Here is a 22,399-nt window from a genome sequence, read left to right on the forward strand (position 1 = left end):
CCCCCCCTCCGTTAGCCACCCACCCTCATTCCTCTAACATGCTGGCACCCGACCAAACCTCCTGGCGGGCATGCCTCACACACACACACACACACGCACACATGAACGTACTCACAAACGTCTCACAACATCCTCTAGGCGTATGTGCGAGTATGTGTATATCTTTGTGCACTGAGTCTTGGTGTATGTATGTATGTATGCGTGTATGTATGTTATTGTTTATTTAATGGCCCAAGACTCTTTCGCTTAAGTCTTCCCCTCACATCCTTCCATTTCCCCTTCTTGCATTCCTTTCCTCCTCTCCCCTTCTCCTTCCTTCCTATTACATGTCGCCCTTAACCTCTCTCTCTCTCTCTCTCTCTCTCTCTCTCTCTCTCTCTCTCTCTCTCTCCCCTACCCTTTCCCCCTCTCCCCCGCTTCCTGTATCTCCCTTGTCACACTCTCATTGCTCTTCAACCCCCTTTTCTTTCCCTTTTTCATCTCTATCTTTCTTCTCCCATCATTAACCTTCTCAGCTCCCCTTCCCCTTCCCTTTTAACCCCTTCCTTTCTCTCCCCTTCCCCTTATAACCCGTCACCACATTTTATCTTGACTTTACTTACTTTAGACAATGTAAAAATGATCTTATGGGGGTTTCGGTGACAATATAGAGGTTTTAAGAGAGAGAGAGAGAGAGAGAGAGAGAGAGAGGGAGGGGGGGGGGCGAGAGGGACTTACGTACGCTCTTATGATATCATCTTTACGAATATTAACTAAGAAAGTCTGCGAATCTGACAAGACTGAGTAACTTGGCGCCTAAGTTCCCAAGACGAGACGAGGGTGAGGAAGGAAAAGCGACAGGAGAATGAGAGGAAGGAAGGAAGGAAGGGAGGAAGAGTGAAAGGATAGAAGTGAGGAAGGAAGAAGGGAGGGAAGGAAGGAAGGAAGGAAGAAAAGAAGGAAGGAAGGGAAGGAATAAGGGAGGGAAAGGATGAAAAAAATAATGAAGGAAAGAACGAACTACTCAAGAAAGAAATGAGGAAAAGATGAAAAGAAAAAGTAATATGAAAAAATGAGTGAATGAAAGAACGAGGATTTGCTACTGTAGAAAGAAGGAGGAGCAAAACAAGAAAGATAGCAAGGATGAAAAGGAAGGAAGAAAGTGAGGCGATAACTAAATGAAAAAATGAAGGAAGGGAGGAAGTAGAAAAGAAAGGAAGGAGGTACTTAAGGAAGCAGGGAAGAAAGGAAGAAAGAAGATAAGTAAGGAGGCATGGAGAAAGGGAGCAGATAAGATAAGAGGAATTGAAGAAAGAAAAAAAGTTAAGAAAAGAAGAATGGAAGAGAGGGAGAAGCTAAGAAAAGAAGGTGGGAAGAGAGAAAGGTAGGAAAGAAAAAAAATACAATAGCGAATGTAAGCATAGAAGAATCAGAAGAGAAGGGAGAGAGAGAGAAGGGATGAGGGAGAGGAGGGAAGAAGGGAAAGACCAGGGAAGAGGGACGAAGATAGAAATAGCACAATGGAGAGTTAGGGGAGAGAAAAAGTATGGTGAGGAGGAAGAGGAGGGGGAAGGGTGGAGGGAGGAGGAGGCCATTTGTAGTAACCTAAGGAGTGAGTATACAAATGGGAGAAGGGAAGAACAGAGGAAAAATAATAAAAAGGAGGAAGGGGGAAGAAAAAGAGAGAGAGATAGAGAGGGAGAGAGAGTGTGTAGTCTAGGCATCAAGGTGAGACAAAAGATACGAGAAAAAAAAATAAAGGGAAAAAACATTGATTGTATATAAGTTTGACGCATAAACAAACATTCTCGCCGTTGGTAAGGGTGTTGGATTCTTTGATCGCGTTTTTCTTTTGTTTTTTTGTTTTTTTTATGTGGTTAAGTATAAGTAAATAGCACCATAGTATGAGGCTATTACTCTGAATGATAAATTGGCATGCCCGTAACAGAGAGAGAGAGAGAGAGAGAGAGAGAGAGAGAGAGAGAGAGAGAGAGAGAGAGAGAGAGAGAGATTCCAACCATTCATTCTTTCTACTCTCCTTTTTTGTCCATCGAAAATAAATCAACGGAAAACGAGACAGACTATATTTATTTATTTATTTATTTATTTATTTATTCATATTTTTCCTTATATCTCTACCTATCTATCTAGCTATATATCTGTCAGTCTATTTATCTGTCTATCTATCAATCTATTTATTTAGCTATATGTCTATCTATCTACCTATTCCTAGTTATCTATCTATCTATCTAATTATTTGTTTTATCTTTCGTTCATTCATTCATTTATTCTTTCGTTCATTCATTCATCCTTTTATTTATTCGTTCATTCATTCATTTATTTGTTCGTTCGTTCGTTCGTTCATTCGCTGACTCATTCTTTCATTTTCCTTTTTTCCTTTTTTTTTACTTGTTGACCGAGTGTGATCTGTTTTGGCATCTTCCTCGCCCACGCTTGATTTCCTGAGTGATGTCACTTTCTCCGCCTCCCCCTCTTCCTCCTCCTCCTCTTCTTCCTTGTCACTCATTATTTTTCCTTATCTCCGCCTACGCTCCTCCTCCTCCCCCTCCTCCTCCTCGTCGTAATGATGTTCCTAGTGAACTTGGGAAACATCACCACCACACTAGACAGAGCTGTCATCTTCTCCTTTGCTGACGACACTGGCTATCATCAGCCAGAGCATCAGCACTCCAGAGGACGTGGACAGCCTACAACAAGACCTCGACAACGTGTACACATGGGCCACACAGAACAACATGGATTTCAACCAAGAAAAATTCGAGCTAATGAGGTGTGGCCCAAACCAGAATATCAAAGATGCAACCAAGTTGTACACAGAGGGAGGACACGAAATTGTCCCTAAGTCACACGTCAAATGCCTTGGAGTGCATCTCAGTATAGTGACACCACCTTCACCCATCACATCACAACCACGGTGAAGAAGGCCAAGGCCATGGCAGGCTGGGTACTCAGAACGTTCAGCTCCAGCGAACCGCTAGTCATGCTCACACTCTGGAAGCTGTGGTCTCCCCACAAGAAAGGAGACATTCAGCTATTGGAAGCAGTACAGAGATCATACACCAGACAGATTAGTGGCATGAAGGAGCTGAACTACTGGCACCGGCTTCTCAAGCTAGGCTTGCTCTCCCAGCAAAGGAGGAGGGACAGATGCAGGGCCATTTACACATGGAAAATCCTGGAGGGTACTGTCTCTGACCCCACACCGGGAATGCTGACGGCCCACAGCTCTGGAAGAAATGGACGAATGTGTTCAAGATACGCCCAGCCGACAAGAGCGCCGGGGAAAATTAGAACACAGCTGGCGGCCAGCCTAGCCCACGACGGTCCAAGAATCTTCAACGCACTACCAAAAGAGGTGCGGGAAATTACAGGCTGCTCAGTGGACAGATTCAAAGTTGCACTGGACAGGTTCCTCAGGGCAGTGCCCGATGAACCGCCAGTACCAGGCTACACAGCAGTCTGCAGAGCAGCCTCAAATTCCATACCGGACCAAGTGCGGCTGAAGAGACAAGACGCCAGCAACTTCCTGAACAGCGGTGGACCACCACGACTGTGAGGCACATGACCTCTAGACACAACTAAGCAACTTAGTAAGTAAATAATAATAATAATAATAGCTAATAATAATAATAATGATAATAATAATAATAATAATAATAATAATAATAATAATAATAATAATAATAATAATCCCTCTGGCTCCATATCTATCTGTTACGCTTGTGTTCTCTCATGTTCAAGTGTTTTATTAATCCTGTTCCTCCCTCCCCCCCCTCTCTCTCTCTCTCTCTCTCTCTCTCTCAGACTGCACTATTTTTTTCTTCACCAACGTCGTAGCGAGAGAATGGAATAACCTCACGATTGACTCATTTAAAAACAAGCTCGACCGAACACTTCCTTTAACTTCATATTCACTAGAAGAAATGCAAAGACTGGGTGGCATTTGACATATTACCATTTCACTGAAGTTTAAGGACAGACAATTAACCTATATAATCTGGACCATATATATAATAGGGTCTGTGTGGTCTGAATATCTGTGTAAATCTATGTAAATCTCTCTCGCAGGATGCTATGTAACTTGCTGGCTTTCACATTCTTCGGTAAGGCTTAGTTCGTAATATGCGAGACATGTTAAACCATGTGTGTGTGTGTGTGTGTGTGTGTGTGTGTGTGTGTGTGTATTTTCAGAACACCGGAGTTATGCTGTTATCACGTCCATCATCATCATCATCATCATCAGCGTATTAAAGTATTAGAAATGATCCCAAACAGCTTATTCACCCCCATTACATAATCTTTACCACTTTTATGAGTCTATCAGAATTATTAACTGTGAAAAAGTGGGTAAAATCTTGATGGTATTCGTTAAAAATGTTATCTGCCGATCCGAAATGGTCGTCGTGATGCACATATTAAAGCCTCTACTATTTTTACGACCCTCTCAGCATTATTGACTGTGAAGAGTGTAATAAAGACTTGTTTATTGTGTGTTAAATGCTAGTACTTGACCCGAAATAGAGGTGATGGTCGCCGAGACGGTCTGCGACGAAACCTTCAGGGCGAGCAAAACATGTCACATCAAACAGGGATAACAGGTAATTTCCGCTTTACTCTTGATAATAGTGACCATTATGACTTAAATACAACCAGGTGAATCTTTTGGGCTCTGTATAGTTCATTGTGAGTGTTTATGGGCGTGAGGAAGGGTGGGGAGAGGCTGTGGGGTGGGCTGAGGCGGAGTGGGCGGGCCGAGGGCGTTTCCGTGCCTCCTGCCCGGCTGGTACACGCCCACGGTGCCCCGGGGAAGGCCTCTCAGTTGTATATTTTTAGCTTTTACGATGATTATAAAGTATTGAATTGCTGGTGTGGTTTCAGAGTTTTTGTTTCATTGTTTCCTTTGTGAGCCGTGCACCCGAGGGGGACTTTCTCTGACCTGCATCCCACCCGGCGAGGCAGGGTCAGGTCGCGACAGCTTCCGGGGAGGCCACGGGGTTGACGAACAGCTTTTCACGCCAAATTATACAGTTCCACATTAAAGGCTCTTGGTAATTCTTGGATGTACATCATTTTGGAACATTTTTTGTAGGGTTGCATTTTCTCCCGCAAGGATGTTCAAGCCTCCCCAACTTTCTCTTCTACTCAAAATCAACCTCTTTTCAAGGGTGCCATCTTCCCCCTGTCATGGAGCCCTCTGGATAAATCCTAACACAGGAACTCACTCCCTCCATCTACGGATATGTTTTTTTTACATTTCCACTTCAGAAGATATGACCCAGAGAATGAAAAGTTGCCAAAACAAGTATTGTGTATACATGGCCCAAATCAACCTAGAAGTACAGACATTTTCCATGTGTATACAGTGTTTAAGGTGAATAGGAAGTATTCCTGTAGCACTGCAGGAGTTATGTGGCTAGTTTAGTGTCATGCAGTACAGAGCTGATCAGCAAATTCAATTTCAGTTAATTTTGTCCTCCCTACATTTATTTAATTTCTAGGCTTTGTGCTGCACAACACATTAAACTAGCCATGTTTGTGAGGTCTGCAGGGCTCAAGAGATATTTCTTAATCTACTCAGTGTCACTATGCACTCAAAGGCTTATAACTCCAGGATTGAGCTGAGCATTGCATGCATAGTAGCTGTTCTGGTAATATTAGTCCTATACATACACTGATTCTTGAGGAATGGTGATTATCTGTGATGGACTTATGTGGCTAGTGTTTGGTAGTACTTTAACAGTATTTTTTCTGCCTCTATTAATTGTTGACTGATGTACAAAATTAAGAAAAATATGTTTTATACATTTACTTCCATGTAATAAATTCATATACATGTTGAATTAGTACATATTTATACTTTATATATATATATATATATATATATATATATATATATATATATATATATATATATATATATATATATATATATATATATATATATATATATATATTATTTAATTCTGTTATACATATCTTTTGAGACCATTTGAATTTTCAATCTTGGCATGCATCAAAACATCTAGTACAGATACATGGACATCAAGGCAGCCATAGCTGTGCCTCCCATCAGTACAACAACTCTTTCACACCAGTTGTAATCAGTGTAATTACTCAACTAATTCCACCATTGTGTGAGGAAAATTTGATCAGATTTGACAAAATAACTTTACAGATTAATACTATGTTGTCTTTTATTTCTCCTTAGCACTGAAAAATAGGTAATATTTACTTGTATATTTTAAATGGATTAGATATTAATTTATTTTTATTTTTCACCTTTCAGCAAATGAAGAGTTGCTGAGTTTCTTCAGTAACTGTCGCAATGGGAACGTCCGAGCCTTTGGAATCACAATTGACAATGGTAGTTCTGGTTCTTGATTTTCCTACCATACTATGAAACACATTGGGTCATACTTACATAAAAAAAATATTGTACATATATCTTTGTTGTTAAAGTTTTCATAAGATTTAAGTTACTATTACAATAACAATGTTTTTTTTTCTGCAACACAGAGGCTCTTACTCTTGGAACTTGGAAGCCTCCTCACAAGTCATGGGAACAGGATTATGACACAGTGGTGCTGCCAATGCTGAAGCCCAAGCAGCCTTCATATATCCTTTATAGGTGAGTTGGTGCATCTCTATCCTGGTCAGTATCACTTCAAAAATCTGGGTATGGTGGTCTGTTCCAGGTATTAAATATTACTTTTATTATTGTAGAGTAGTCTTAAGGGGAGCGTCCACCATGTCTTTAATTATTAGCGTATTATCTGATTATATTCATGTGAAATGTATGCTTATAGTGAAGTAATATACTCTTACTTTCAGATCTATAAGTCGATACATAATAGCAGGAAAAAATAAAATGTATTTTTTTTATTTTTTAACAAAACTCAACTAAAAATTTATCTCATCTAATGACCTATGCTGCTGAAACAATTACCAAAGAAACTTAAAGCAGAATCCAAAAGATTCATCATGGAAAATTTTTCAATTTTGCTTTTGTTAAATGATGAGAATTTTTTTCAATTTTGTTCGTGTATCTAACGATATCAATTTTTTCCGACAATTGTCCCTTAATTGAAAAGAAAACTTATGATGAAAAATTCCCGTTTTCTAAAAAGAAGAGTTAACCCATACAGCGTTTTGGTATTTTATATTTTCTCCCCACCCCAGTGTCGTAGGATTTTTTATTTTATTTTATTTTTTTCATAAAACAGCTTAAAACCATGAAAAATTAAGAAATGTAACATCTTTTAGCTTACTGTTGCCTAGAAGTCGGTGTTATGGGCCATTTCTATCGAGTCGGGAAGCGAAATGGTCGTATTGATTTCCGTAGACTTTCTTGGATTTGAGGGTGCGTATCCGAGTAAATCGTTTTCTCGACATATTTAGCACAGATTTGTCTATATTGTTAAAGAGTAACTCATTTTGAGCTTTTTGATAGTTCAACTCAATGTACCCACAAGAGTGTTCGCTCACGCAATTACAATTTATGGAGGGTTCATAATTGTTGAGTTTGTGGTATGTTTTTGGCATTATTACGAACAATATATGATGTTTTTGTTTCGTATTGTCATTGTGAATCTATTTACAAACATTATTTGTGCCTTTTAGCTGCACTTGCACTCCCGCACCCTCCAACAACCATCTCCTCACACCCACCCTTTCAGGACCTCACACCTAGCCCGCGGCCCATTTTGTACAGAAATTGCCGGTGTAATATTGCTGTGTGTGACCGTCAGCACCTCAAGCAGCTGTCATCCAACTTCTCTCTGACCCCACCACCACCATCCTGGCCACCATCCAACACCCATTTCATTACCACCCACCCATTACATGCCCCCTCCTTATCAAAATTGCCAGTTCTGAACGTCAGTGTACCCAATATACCTCACTCACAACACTGTCAAACCACTTTTCAACCACCAACCACTTCAATTTCCACATCTCAATCTCCAAAACTACCTCCAACATCCATACAAATAAAAAAAGTGTACCCAGAATAATGGCTGCCATGCTTGCGAGTTATGGCAATAAATGAAACATATTGGGTGTTCAGTATTCCCAAAGGATTAGTCTACTAGGGCACCACCACAGAAATCATCCTCAGCCATAACTCTGTCAGTTTTGCTTATTTCTTTATAATATTTTGCAAGCTAGCCTAGGCGTGTACAAAGACATGAATTTTTTTTTTTTTTTTATTTATTTATTTATTTTTTTTAATCCACGGCAGATGCTCTCCTTAAGTTTGGTTAAGAGATTTTGGAGCTTGAAATAAGTTGACATTGAAGAAAAGCTAATACTTTTTATAGGCAAATGATTAATAAAGGTTCATCTTACAAATGTTGATCAGTGGAAGGGAAATTGCATGTGAATAAACTCCTTCCATGATGTCAGGTTGGACAGTCAGGCCCATGGAGGGTACGAGTGGGTTCTCATCACCTGGTCCCCGGACGACTCTCCGGTGCGTGAGAAGATGCTGTATGCCTCCACCAAGGCCACCCTCAGGAAGGAGTTTGGTGCAGCTCAGATCAAGGATGAGATTTTTGGCACAGTAGAGGTTGTCAAGATTTCAAATTTTTACAGTATTTTGGGGAAATTATATACAATAATCCAAATTGTATGAAATATATAAAAAATAAATTATTTGCTTGTTTGTGAAATCATAATTTTATTGCTATATATAACTTAAGAATTATGATTTCTAGGACGATGTGAGTCTAGATGGCCTGCACCGCCACCGCAAGGCTGCTGCAGCCCCAGTGCCTCTGACAGCAAGGGTGAGTGTTCCATTGCTGAACTACTATTGCTTTAGTAACAGATGAGTTAAGAGGATGAATGCTATCCTGTGTTGCAGTTGTATGTTTCATAGGAGCCATGTCCCTTGTACTCACTTCTAACAACATGCAGTGAATATTGAAAGATAAAATTATTAGTCCACATCAATATTTTTCCTGATGTAAAAAATACACCGGCCTGCACGACATATCACCCATCCAGCTAGATTTTTTTAAACAAAATTACTTCATGTAAGGTAGTTTTTAAGGTCTTTTATTTTTAGAAAAAGTTGTGTTTTTATGCCAAAAGATCGGTCATATCTAATTATTTTGTTCCGGTTTTCACACCAGGAGGAGGAGATCAATGAAATCAAAAAGCAGGAGGTGGGCGTGGACATCAGTGTGGACACCAAACACCAAACAATGGCTGGCATAACCTTCCCTATGGTCCCTGATGCCCTTGAAGCCGTCAAAAGCTTCACCTCAGGGGAGCTGCAGTATGTCCAGCTCAAGATAGGTGGGTTGTAGTGGTGTTGGCAATTGTATATATATAGGTGGATGCACTGGTTCAGGGGCTAGAAAGACATGCAAAAATTAATTGTTGTTAAATTTTTTTGAATTAAGGCTCCATCCTTAGCATAGACATTAATTATTTGCCCTTATCATTAGGCTTTCATTTTTATAGAGCAATACTGTGATTGCTTGTTCTAATTTTCCACCTTTATTCTTGCTCTTATATTCTTTTTAACAGAAGTTCAAGCACATTAACCCTCTCGTGCACCGTAAGTTTCAATACATTTTCTTTTATGTGCTCATTTGTAAAATCCGGTATCTTGTCGGCTCAAGTCAGTTTTTACCACGCATTTATAACAGCAGAATTTTATCAGGATTCTTATGCTTCCTTCAAATTTTCAATAAGACAATTAGCACCATGAAGTATTTGCGGGTAATTGAAGAAAGTGCCTTTTTCATTTGTTTTTGCCTTTCTTTCATTAGAAATTTATGATAACTCAACTTTTTTAGCTTATATTATAAAGCAGAAATCAACAAAATATCACACATTTTTTTTTTTCAATATGTCTTACAGTTTTCTTGTGGTTGAATTTAGAAGTAGACTAGGCTACGCCCGAGGAGAAATGAGATAATTTTAATTTATCACCTTCTTTCTTGCATATTTGCAAATATCAATGTTTATAGGAATGTGAGATATAGAGGAGGGAGCTCCTGCCTGTGAGTGGATCAGGTGAGTAGAGGAGGAGGGACCGGGTGTGGAAATAAGACTCCTGTCCTCCCACCTGTCCCATGTTGTGCCTTCACCTCCCTCGGAATCTTCGTCTCGTTCACTGGCATCACTTTTTCCCACAAAGTGGGGAATGCTTTCTTCTTCACTCTCACTGCTACTTTCATCGTCTGTGAACAGGCATGAGTAATATACCTCATGCTTCAAGGGCCTCTGTGCCATTACGTAGTTAAAAAAATATATGTTATTGCCTGTAAAAAGAATAAAATAAAAATGACTCCATCAAATCACTGTACTGCACTATATAACACTATTATGTTGTCGGCCATATACGGCTGCGTCCTAGACCACAAAAGGTTTAAAGCCCACAGTAGCAAGACGTATGATCTGACTGATGAGTGAGGGAGGCAAAATTTGCCTTTGTTTATGCCTCGCGCTCAAAGCCACACCAATGGAGAGGGTTGCTAATTAGTTAATTTGGGAGAGAGTGAGGAAACTTACGCTCAACCAAAAAATGACGCCATTGGCTTGAATATAACTATTTAAAAATAATATTTTTGTTCACTTGGACGCCAGTGGCATGAAAGTGCACTTTGACCCTAAAAATATATACACACCATTGGCGTCCAAGTGCGCGAGAGGGTTAAAGTAGTCTCCCAGCCGTGCTGTCTGCATCATTCACTTCTGTCATCTGAGGGTTGGAAAATATTAAATGCAGCTGGTCGTTATGCCACTGAAATCGTGATGAAATCCCCTTCACCAACAGATATGACTGCTGAGGAGATCCAGCTGGAGAGTGTTGCCGCATCCCTGGCCGTGGGGGACTTGCCAAAGCGTGTTCCAGAGTCAGCCGCCCGCTACCATCTATATCGCTTTGATCACAATTATGAAGGAGACTTTTACCATAGCGTGTGTGAGTGTTTTATAATTTACCTTCTAAAGCTAAGCTAATCTTATGGATACAGTCTATCTTATGCTGATTGCCTTGTAAATCTCTCTGCTCCACTTGAATTTTGACACGTTCATGTTAGATTAATACATTCCTTAATTTTGGTGGTTGCATTAAGTCAGTAATTCCCAACATTTTTTCAGGCAACCCCAATCATGCACCTCTGGACATGACTGCGACCCCACTAGTTTAGTTTTATATGTGTTATTATAACATAATAACACAATGTTTGATATTTTGAGGTCTTGGCGACCCCAGGAAAAGCACTTGGCGATCCCACTCGGGGTCGCGACCCCAGGGTTGGGAAAGGGGGCATTAAGTTAACACTATTGACTTAGTTGACTCTGAGACTTCATCATGTTTACTGTGTTTAAACACATTAAAGTTATGGTGAAGTCTTGACTGCAGTTTTAACATGATGATGTTTGTTCGTAATATGTTTTGGGATGTTTTAGCAGCTGTTTATTTATTTACTTATCTGTTTTTATTTCAACAGTGACAGTGTATTATTTAAACATCAACCATAAAACAAGTAGATATTGTTTTGTTTGTAAGTGGCAAACCATCCATCAACAGCAGCCTCAGTTTATCCTACCACTGTAGGACAAAGGCTTCTCCCAGACATGATTAGTTGCTGTTTTGTGCTTCTATTTTGCATTTTCAGTGTAGATTTCCATAGACTATAATTTCATTTAACCATTTGTTGAACAGGCTTCCAGTGGCAAGCAAGTTAATTCTAAATATGAGGAAATTCTATAAGTAGTATATGTATTTCTTGTCAGAGCTTTACATTTGATGTGCAAATCAACATTATGTAAAGAATCACTTTAAGAAATTAGTTTTTCACAAATTCCTGTGTTTCAGTGTTCATCTACTCCATGCCCGGGTATGCCTGTCCCATCAAAGAGAGAATGTTGTACTCCAGCAGCAAAAACCCCGTCACAGACCTCCTGGAGAATGGATTTAACTTGTTCATTGCAAAAAAAGTAGGAAATTGTGTTATTTTAATGTCAAGTATGTTTTATATCACACAAATCTGACTCTGTTAGCTGATGAATTTTTGTATTCCATACTTTAAGTAAATGAGACTTACATTCCTGACTACCTAATAATGATAATGACAAGATATGGAAAATGTAATAAGATTTCAAAGTTTTCTAATTAAAAATTATTTGAATTCTTGTTCATTAAGAGAACTTAAAACTAGTGTAGCATTATGTACGAATTTTATATTTAATGTTTTGATTTTCCATTTTTCAAATCCAGCTTGAAATTGGAGAAGGCTCTGAGTTGACAGAGGAATACTTGCTTGACGAGATTCACCCCAAACAAAACCTTCATCGCCCCAAGTTTGCCAAGCCCAAGGGCCCGGCCAACCGTGGGGCCAAAAGGCTGACCAAGGCACCCAAGGACGAGTGAGAGAAGCCTCGGTGAGGGGCGCACCAGCCAGGGTGAGGATCTGTAGGCTTCCAGTGACAGGAGAAGGATAAGCTGGCTTGATTTTAACCTATAATTTTTGTTTGCTATAATTCATGATGAGTTTTCAATGTTATTTATTTGATAATATTTGGCTGAAGTGGTAGTCCAGCTATTTTCATCCACACAGTTTTGAAAATGATTATTCATACTGATAACCTGTAGGTGATAGATATGATACATTGCAAAAGAAGGATTATGTTGTTCCTAAAAGATATATCTATTAAAAAAATCAGACAACTTAAAGACAGATACATATACATGTATTATCACTGTTGTTATTGTTAATGTTACAAATTATTATAATTATTATTATTATTATTATTATTATTATTATTATTATTATTATTATTATTATTATATAATTATCATTATTGTTATCATCTGCATTATTTCTGTATCATATATTATATTACTTTCCCATTTAACTTTCTTATAAAGGCTAATATACCAAACATTTGAGAGACAGACAGCAAAAGGTGTGAAAATGTAGGCATTTCTTAACCTAATTTCTAGCAGCTCTCAAAATGATATATATATATATATATATATATATATATATATATATATATATATATATATATATATATATATATATATATATATATATATATATATATATATATATATATATATATATATATATATATATATATATATATATATATATATATATATATATATATATATATATGCACTCAACATTTTCAGCAGAGGTGAGAGTAAAGGGATAACTGCAACACTTATGTAATACCTCAACTGGAGGAGAAATGTGATTAAGAGATTTTTTATCAATGCAACTAGGGCAACAAACTACATAACTGATGCCTCACTACTTGATTTAAGTAAATAGATTCTTTCCTCCTCCAGTACAATTAATTCAGTTCCCCAGATTAAGGAGAGCTTTTTATTTCTTCTTTTTTTTCACTTGTTGAAAATCCATCCTTTCCTCTGGATATCCAGTAATGCCAAAACAACAAAGAAACAATACAAGTGACAAAGTAGTACAGTAACACAATGCATTCACATTGTAAACACAATAAAAATAAAGATCGGGTGATAATTAGTATTAGTAAATCAGTGATGAATAGTTTTGGGGTAATGTTGCAGTGAAACTCACATGAAGTTGGGGGGGGCCTTGTTGTCATAATGGGTTACTACAGGGATGAGGCAGATCAGGTGTTGACTGTTTATTTTCTAATTCATTTTCTTTTCTGACATAAAAATGAAGAGTTTGGTCACAACAAATTTTGTAATGTATAATTGGGAAGCCAGGTATTGCAAACAGAGCATGAACTGTCTAACTAAAAGGTGCAGTTTATCCATATAATATGTTATAGTAAAGCTCTTCATCATAGTCATATGCAAACCAGGATACGAGGTTGAAGCCGGATGCAAGGAAATCATGATAGAAAAAATGTATGTCCATGGAAACAAAGCAAAAGTTAATTTAAAAAATACATTGATACACCATTGATTCTAATCTTAATCTAGATAATAAAAAAAAATCCAACTAGCATCTCCCTCTGTTACAATAGGAGCAGACTTGGCTGCACCCTGGAATGAGGTGAGGAAGCAGCATCCTGATAACATCAAGATGAAGTCAGATATTTACATCCCTATTAGCTTATGTGCCTGTTGGTCCAAGGCTTGTAATATTTGTTCACTCATCCTGGGTATGCAGACCCAGTAGTTATCATCCTGCCCTTCATGATGGGATACAGGCCCATAATACCTGTGGAGAGTAGGAGTACAGGTTGAGTAATTCATATCCATTGTTGACTTTATTACTCTTCATAATACCATGTACAGTTTTCTTACTTGAGAAAATTTAGTATAAGAGTTTATATATTTGCTACCAGAAAGTTTAGCATTTTTTTACAATGGCTTGTTAACCTTTTGCATCCATATCCAAATTCTTTTGTTTGAATCATTTCTGAAGTGATAAAAATCTGAATACTGGTTTTCTCATACACTATCAATGTAGCTCTCTTTTTATATAAACATGGACAATACTCTTGAGGAAAGTTAAACTTCATTTTGTTTAAGTTTTTCCCTTTATACATGTAACTGAGTCATCCAAGGGAAACAAGCTCCCAAATTCTCTTGATTTACATGCCAGAAATGGATGTCTTTGTTTTTCAAAATGTTTTATTTAAAGCTTTGTATTTCACAGCTGACTAGTCAGCCTTCTGTTTCATATTAATTTATTCATTTATTTAAATGATAGTTTTAGTGAGAAAACACTTTTTGTGAGTGACTGTGTATGCCATTTTTAGGGCTCAGAATACCTAAATATTCTTTGTGTTTTAATCAGTTGAACATGTATGTTATTACTTATCTGATTATTATACATTAGTGAGATAACATTACATCCAGCAACAGCTGCAGTCTGAGAATACAGTGTCAGTGAAATGGTACACTGTGACATTTTTTTGATGAGCAAGTTGTAGTAGTTGTAAGCACTGGATCAACCAGCTACCTACACCACATTCCTGGGACTCCAAAATAGTCCTTACCTGCATGGTCTATTGAATTTATTTGGTTGACTTTATATGACAAAAATTATACCTAACTCAAAAGCTTAATATGTGACAGTTTACTTCAGCTTCTCCACTCAGGTTGTTTTTTCATTATAATATATTCTGTTTTGATGTTTGAGAAGACATAATTGAATGACAGTATTGCTAGAGTTAGTTATCTGATCTCTTCAACATCAACTGACTCATCCAGATAAAAATGCTTCATATATATATATTTATCAACACAGTATATTTTATAATGGCGTAGAATGTAAAACTACTGGTGAGTTTTCTTGTTCCTTTTTGTAGTAGTTGATTCTTTGACATTGTGATTATTTGTCTATACAGGGTTCTCAATACCTTTCATGTGCACCTGCCATGGTTAAATTTACTCTTGGACAGAAAACCTGCCAAACTGAGTTGCAAAGCACTACAGCATAGATATAAATCCAAAGATATTTCAACATTTTCATAAATATCAAGTCAATCAGTGATGGTTTGATGATTATTTTTGCATGTGACTCAGGGCCAAGTATATCTGTTGTTACCTGTAATGTCTTATGTTTCATTTCCTTTAGCTGAGCCATACCTGAGATTAACTCAACTTTCCCCTTCACCTGGCAGGTGTCTCCCCCTTGCATGAGATGGAATGAATAGATAAAGTGAATTGCTGCTCTCTGTGCCACAAACCTGTCGTCTTCACAATAGCTTCAAGAACGCTTAAATGTATTGAAAAGATTTGGAGCTATTATTGTGATAAGTCTTTCATATGGACAAGGAGGTAGAAATCACATGTACCATCTTCAGAGGAAGCAGGTTGAATTGCCTCTTCAATACATGTATTATCTTGTCATGTTGATACAGGCAATATATTTTATAAGTAATTTTAAATCTTCATATATCAGACATAGGGTCTCTCAGAGCCTTGACAATCTGTGCTACCACATATATCTGTGTCCCTTCCTGTACCTATTTCCTGCTTTGTGTAGCACTTGAGTTGTAGTGCTTTGTGTGACGAGGTCATTGTGTGCATCCAGTTTTCCTAAACATGGCTATTTTGAGGCTGAAAACCCAACCAAAGTTCAGATGAAGTCTTACTCTAAGAGTTGCAGTATAATATTGATATTTGAAAAAAATACACATGAATTTGATTGTGATAATTATGAGGTGAATGTATATATTTATTCTTACCACTTTCATAATTTGTAAGTACAATCAATTTTTGTTACAATGATATAATAATATTTATTTAGAATACAAATTTTATCAGTGCGAGTTTAGTCATGTTGCCCTCCAGTTTATATTATGATGTATTGGAAGAGTACATAATTTTATGCTCAAGTTTTGCTTAAAGTAATTGTTTCACTAGTTTGGACTTTGTATGATGAAACCCACATGAGGTATAAGTGCATATTATTACAATATTTCAAAGAGCTTTTATAACCTAACTGTTGTACAGCCCATGACCAACGCTTAACCATGCATAACTTACAAAGAGTTGCTCAAGTGGGAGATGAGTACTGGTGCAGCAGCAGCAGCAGTGCCTGGTACCAGGCAGGGTAGTGTGGAGCTGCAGTGACTTGTGTATCAATGTAAAGCTGTTATTGCTTAAAGCTAATGTGGCTTGTCCAGCAGTGTGCAATGCTGAGTTGTTGTTTGAGTACGAAGCTGTTGAGTATTGTGGAGCAGTGCCGGGGGCATTGAGTTGTTACTGCTTAGAGCTGACGTGTCTTGTGAAGTAATTTGGCGCCGACTGTAAAACGCTGAGCCTTGCTGCACCATTGGTTTAGGGGGCTGGTGCCCTTACCACTGCCATGCTTGGGAGTAGTCAGCCAGGGTAAAGGCAAGGCTGTATACTTTATTAACAGGATTTGCCTTGGGCTCCCACATGCCAGTATTCTCTTACTGTGTAAGATTTGAGCTGGAAAAATGTATTGGTGGGTTTTCATGCTTTATACCTGAGAAAAAATTAGAAATGATGATTTTAAGGGATTCTTTGACTATTGTGACCTGTTGAGGGTGTTTTATATGATAGAGTTGTGTTTGCTGTGTGATGGAGTATGTAACCCTTGTGTGGTGATTATTTTTTATTGAATGAAATTCCTACTTTCACAGATGTGGTTTTATTCTCAAGGTTCCTTGTTTTCCCTGGGTGGCCTGTGTGACCCATGTTTCCTCCTGTCTGAAATGACTATGAAACTAAATTGATGGATGAACACTACTAAAACCCTGGCACTGCATCATATGGTTTCACAGCCCCTGTGCTGTATCAGTTCACACTCTTCTTGGATGACAAACAAGAACCCAACAGCCAACACAAATATGCGTGTTATGCACCTGAAAGGTGCCCTGCGCATTATTAATCCAGATCCAGATCCAGATGAAATGCAAAATATTTGGGGAAGTCCATATACCTTGATGTTCCAGGATAGGTTATAATGAAAGAGACATTATAATCTCCTTGGTTTTAATGCAACCCTTTCAGTAAACACAGAAAGTAGAAGAATCTAGGTGGTGGTAGGACTACACAAAATAGTTGTTGAATAGTAATACATCATGTATGGACTGAATATTGTATTTTACCCCCCATATCCAAAACATATGTAAATTCACGTTTTCTTTTTTTTAAAGAATCCCATAATAGGTCATTTTAATGTATGAAAACATCTATGGTATATTGTCCCTGAAAGACACAATTTGTCTCCCCGTTCCTAAAGTGAAAACTCGACGGACGACTTGGCGGCCGAAAAGACGCGGCGAGGCGCCCAACATTACCCGCCACCATGTCTGACGCGGACGAGGACCTGGTGGAGGCGTCCGACGAGGAGGGCGAGAACATAACAGCCTCGGAGGTGCTGCGGAGGCTGGAGGAGGTGCGTGTGGGGCGGGGCGGCGAGCAGTGACAGGGGGAGGGTTTTGGCGCGCACCCTGTCACTGCCTGGTCCACCTCGCACATCAACTATTTCCATTGGCAGAAAAGGAGATTAATCGGGTTTTCAGTTGTATTTTCTTCACGTTCATGACACAGAAGCATTGTCACATTACCAGTCTATCACCAGGCTCATTGAACTATCCCCCATGAAAATACATCTTCCACGAAAGCCTTGTTTAACATGTGTGTTTGGACGCCCAAATGTTTAAGAATATGACCCAGCCAGGCCTGCCCGCGGCAAGATATCGAAACAAGGCCGGGATAGCAGGCACGCCAACACTTGCTATGTGCAATTTCCAATACAAAAAAGTGAGGTACTGGTACTGGTTCTGCTAGAAAGTGAGAAGCAGTCATATATGAGTAGTTCACTCCCATGCCTCTTGACAGCCACAAAGGTAAACAATGAAATGGCAGACGCCTCTTGGTAACTGTCAAGAACAAGGGCATGCCTCTTTTTTTTTTCAGAATTCTTCAACACATCCTAATAATTTACAAAATAAGAGTAAAATACAACTAAAAAGAGTAAAACCGTTGAGTTAGAGGGGGATGGAACCCCTCTTAGAGGAGTTAGAATTTATATTATCAGAAATGAGTGTGCTCTCACCTGGCATTCCTCAGGGTCACTGAAAGGCAGGTGAACATGTATTTGTAACCTCCTTGCTATGTGACTTTGCTCCCTTGACCTCCTGAAGTTTTACTGTTTCCAGTTGTTGCTTCTTCTCTAATGTTTGTTACTTGTGTTTTTGTGAGAAAAAATGTAAAAATATGAAAAAGATAAATGCATCCCTTTGCTCCCAACATTAACCTTTCTATCGAATCTAAATATTATGTTAATGGAAATTTTTACTTTCACCATCACTTTTTCATGCTCATAAAATTGTATTTGGCCAACACCAGAAAAGGGAAATATGACAAAAAATACGGATGTTCTAGTTTGAAACTTTCCATTCCCAACTGTTCCTTTTCCCCTACAGGCCTGGGTCACCGAGAGGATGTCGCCCACACTGGAGCGCCACCAGAGGGACCTTGTGGACTGCATGATTGATCAAGTGGATCAGATGACAGAGAACCTCAAACGGTGCAAGAAGCAAGACTTCCGGATGGCCATTCACAAGATGGAGGTGTGGCATGGCAGATTAACAATATTATTTAGCATTCCTAGGTTTTACCAACTCAGGAATATATGGTGCTATGTATGTATAAATAGAGTAGCAATAACTCCTTTACATACCCTGAATTACAGTTATCTCTTCCAGATTGACAGAATACGTTATGTTCTGAGCAGCTATCTGCGTGTGAGGCTGGAAAAAATAGAAAGGTATGCTCATCACCTTTTAGAAAAGGATGCAGCGCTGGAAGACCAATCAGAAGCTATTCTATCGCCTGAGGAGACACTTTATGCCCAGAGGTGAGTGTGCACTTCCACTCCTAGAATATCAGATCCACTTCACAGAATGGTTATTACACACATCAGCCAGTCATAAACAAATAAGGTTGGTATATAATATTCTATATTTGATCATCTAAAGCAAACTGTTGCATTAAGTTTTGCCATTAATTCTATCCATTTTTGTCCCACTGCAGCTATGTAGCCAACATGGAGGCACATTTCCAGAAGCTTGTGCTGCAACACGTGCCAGACACTGTTCGAAATTTTGATGTTGCCAAAATGAGCAACAAGCCTAATATAGAGAGTTATATTTTTCTACGAGTGAAAGAAACCACCACAGGAGTCCTTGTGGAGGATGAAACTGGAGATGGAAGGTAAGGTTTGAATTAAGTGTTAACTGGGGGAGACAGGATTAAAACATGAAACTTATTAAAAAAAATGGGATAAAACCCCTATATAATGAGCTATTCCTCTCTTTAATTTTAAATGAAAGAGTTGGCTCTTCTTTTAAAGTTTGAAATATTAATTGTTAAAAATTATTCCACTTGCCTGATGACAATTTTTGACTTGTTCTCTCCACAGGGATGAGGAAGTGGACTTGATGGAAGGCAGCCAGTACCTGATGCGCTACACTACTGTAAAGGACCTTCTAAACTCAGGGGCTGTTGCCTTCATATAATGTAACTAGTTTTAGCTATCTCAAATACTGTGTGGTAGAATATTTTATGGGTATCATATATCTCTCTAATGCCCTGTCCCCTCTTGGGAACTTCCTTCAAGGGGTGACTATGGCAGGAGTGTCTCCAGTTTTTCCTGTTTCAGTACTCCTCAGTACATTCAGTCTCACACCTGCAAACTCTCTCCAATAGTTGTCCACTTTATTGATCCATTTATCTGCCCCTTGATACCCTCTCCCTCGATCCTGGCGTCACACACTCTTCACATAATCATCGTCATTCACATGGACATTAGGTACATGAACTTTTATGGCTTGTCGCTGTCATCCATATTCATAATTGTTGTGCTACTTTCCACGTTCATGTCTCTGATGCATATAAAAGTGGATAATGTTATCTCTTATAACCCTTTACCCCTATGCTCACATTTCTTCCTTTCATGGTTCTTTCCAGCACACCAGTTACTTGTATGCTCATCACTGCTATTGTAGTTCCTTCTTCCAGAAGTTACACTTTTTCCTTGCAATATGAATGATCTGCTCTCTTACCCTTTCATATACCATTACTCTTGCCTACATTTATTTTTGACTGTCTCCTCTTACACAATTACTTTGTCAAATTCTTTCACAGTGCTCTGCAGCATCCTATAATTGTCTGCCAACAGCACTGTATTACCTGTAAATAAGTTTGCCACCATGGACACCTGTACTCTGGGTTTCAGACTTTCAACTAAATCCCCTAATCTTGTAATGTATTGTATACATTGGTATTATTTAAGGAACCAACTATGTGGTGTTCTCAATTCCTCTGAATTGAATCACACTTTGAGAAAGACCTGTAATTAGGTTTTAGCCATTATAACTGGTAAATATTGTGCCTTGGCTTCTTTCCAAGTAAGGTTTGTAAGCCCTGTACAAGCAGGTTAGTGGATTTATTTTTATACTTGTTTCCTAAATCATGTTTACACTGTAGGGTTTCCATAGGTGGTAAAGCTCCCTGGGAGTTTTGGAGGTTAGGACTATATGAAAATTATTCAAAATGGGATATGATGTGTTTCTAGTTATTGTCAAAATGCATGTGATAATTAGTAAAACTCCATTTTATATATATACACAATTTCTTAATTCTCTCCCATTTCTCTTACTAAGCTAGTTTAAAAGTTAGTAACCAACATGAGTCTGAAGACCTTTAAACCCAATGGTTGTGCTCTTGTAAAATAATTTTCATTTCTCTTTGTTAAAGTCCCATATGACTAATTTCACACTTTAGAGCAGGTTAAAAGAACTTCCATTTCTATTCGTAGCATGAAGGAAGAAGATGCATATTGGTGTAGGAGTAAATTATGTCATTCAACAAGGTTATGTGGCGAGCGTTTAAACTGCGCGCGTCGAGCAGCAGACGAGACGGACACTTCGCCAGCATCCATTCTCCTGTTAGCCAAATATACATAATACACGACAACCTCACAGCCGGAAACACCTAACACTATTTTTTAATCTAGGAAATAAACCCTCTGGAGCACATACGAACCGGCGAGATGGCAATAGCGAAGCAGACGAGATGGACACTTCGCCAGCATCCATTCTCCTGTTTGCTCAAAAATACATCGTTCAATATAACACCTTGACCAAAAACACCGCAGCCTATTTTTAATGAAGGAAATAAAGCGTTTGAGAGCATATATAAACCGGCTGGGCGGGCGCGAGATGGTAATAGTGAGCACGTACAGCGTTACGATTGTCGTACTCTGCATTGTCTTGAACAGTTAAAGGATACATATTTTTTTTTTTTCTTTATAATGTCCACTGTTTTTTCTCTTTTTCCCCTTTGTGTATTTTCTAATTATCTTTCCATCTGTTTGTCTTATTGTACTGGCCGGCTTCTGACCCAAAACTGGAAGACCACACAAATATAATACTAATTGTTATAGACGTTTATTATTGACGTTTTATTTGAGAGTGGAAAGGAAAAAATCAACGTTCCTAAAAAGAAAATTATTCACTGTGGGGATGAAGAGGGAGAAGGAAGACAGGAAGATAAGACAAGAGAGGCAGAAGGAAAAAGGAGGACGAAGAAAGACAGGAAGGAGGAATTAAGAAGGCAGAAAACAGAAGGAAAAAGAAAGACAGAAGGGAAAATTAACACAGGAGGATAAGAAAGAAAGGAGGTAGACACAAACCAGAAGGGAGAAAGAAAGAAGACAGGAGGAATATAGGCCTACATGGAGAATAGAAGGAAGACAGGAGGGAGAGAAAAGGAAGAAGGAAGGTATAGGAATTAAGAAGACACAAAACAGAAGGAAGACAGGAGGAAACAGAAAATAAAAAAAACTAATTCAGATGGGAGATATAAGGCAGAAGACAGACCGAAGGAAGACACAGAACAGTAGAAAGGAAGAAAGAACCAAGAATGAGAAAGAACTACCGTATT

General features: G+C 38.5%; 2 protein-coding genes across 2 annotated transcripts; both read left to right on the top strand.

The window, feature by feature from the left end:
* The first annotated feature begins 4,517 nt into the window (after positions 1-4,517).
* On the top strand, positions 4,518-17,082 carry LOC127003325 (twinfilin-1-like). Its single transcript, XM_050869828.1, has 9 exons — positions 4,518-4,598; positions 6,287-6,364; positions 6,517-6,628; positions 8,404-8,566; positions 8,715-8,786; positions 9,135-9,300; positions 10,790-10,936; positions 11,837-11,958; positions 12,239-17,082. The coding sequence occupies exons 1-9, from the start codon at positions 4,574-4,576 to the stop codon at positions 12,389-12,391; spliced, it is 1,038 nt and encodes a 345-aa protein (XP_050725785.1). The 5' UTR covers positions 4,518-4,573; the 3' UTR covers positions 12,392-17,082.
* A 594-nt stretch (positions 17,083-17,676) lies between these two features.
* On the top strand, positions 17,677-21,078 carry LOC127003326 (DNA replication complex GINS protein SLD5-like). The gene is made up of 5 exons (XM_050869829.1): positions 17,677-17,843; positions 18,877-19,023; positions 19,159-19,310; positions 19,487-19,666; positions 19,875-21,078. Exons 1-5 carry the CDS (start codon positions 17,754-17,756, stop codon positions 19,969-19,971), a joined length of 666 nt encoding a protein of 221 aa, XP_050725786.1. The 5' UTR covers positions 17,677-17,753; the 3' UTR covers positions 19,972-21,078.
* The last annotated feature ends 1,321 nt before the right edge of the window (positions 21,079-22,399 follow it).

The sequence above is a fragment of the Eriocheir sinensis genome, chromosome 25 (genome assembly GCF_024679095.1).
Source record: "Eriocheir sinensis breed Jianghai 21 chromosome 25, ASM2467909v1, whole genome shotgun sequence".
Lineage (NCBI taxonomy): Eukaryota > Metazoa > Arthropoda > Malacostraca > Decapoda > Varunidae > Eriocheir > Eriocheir sinensis.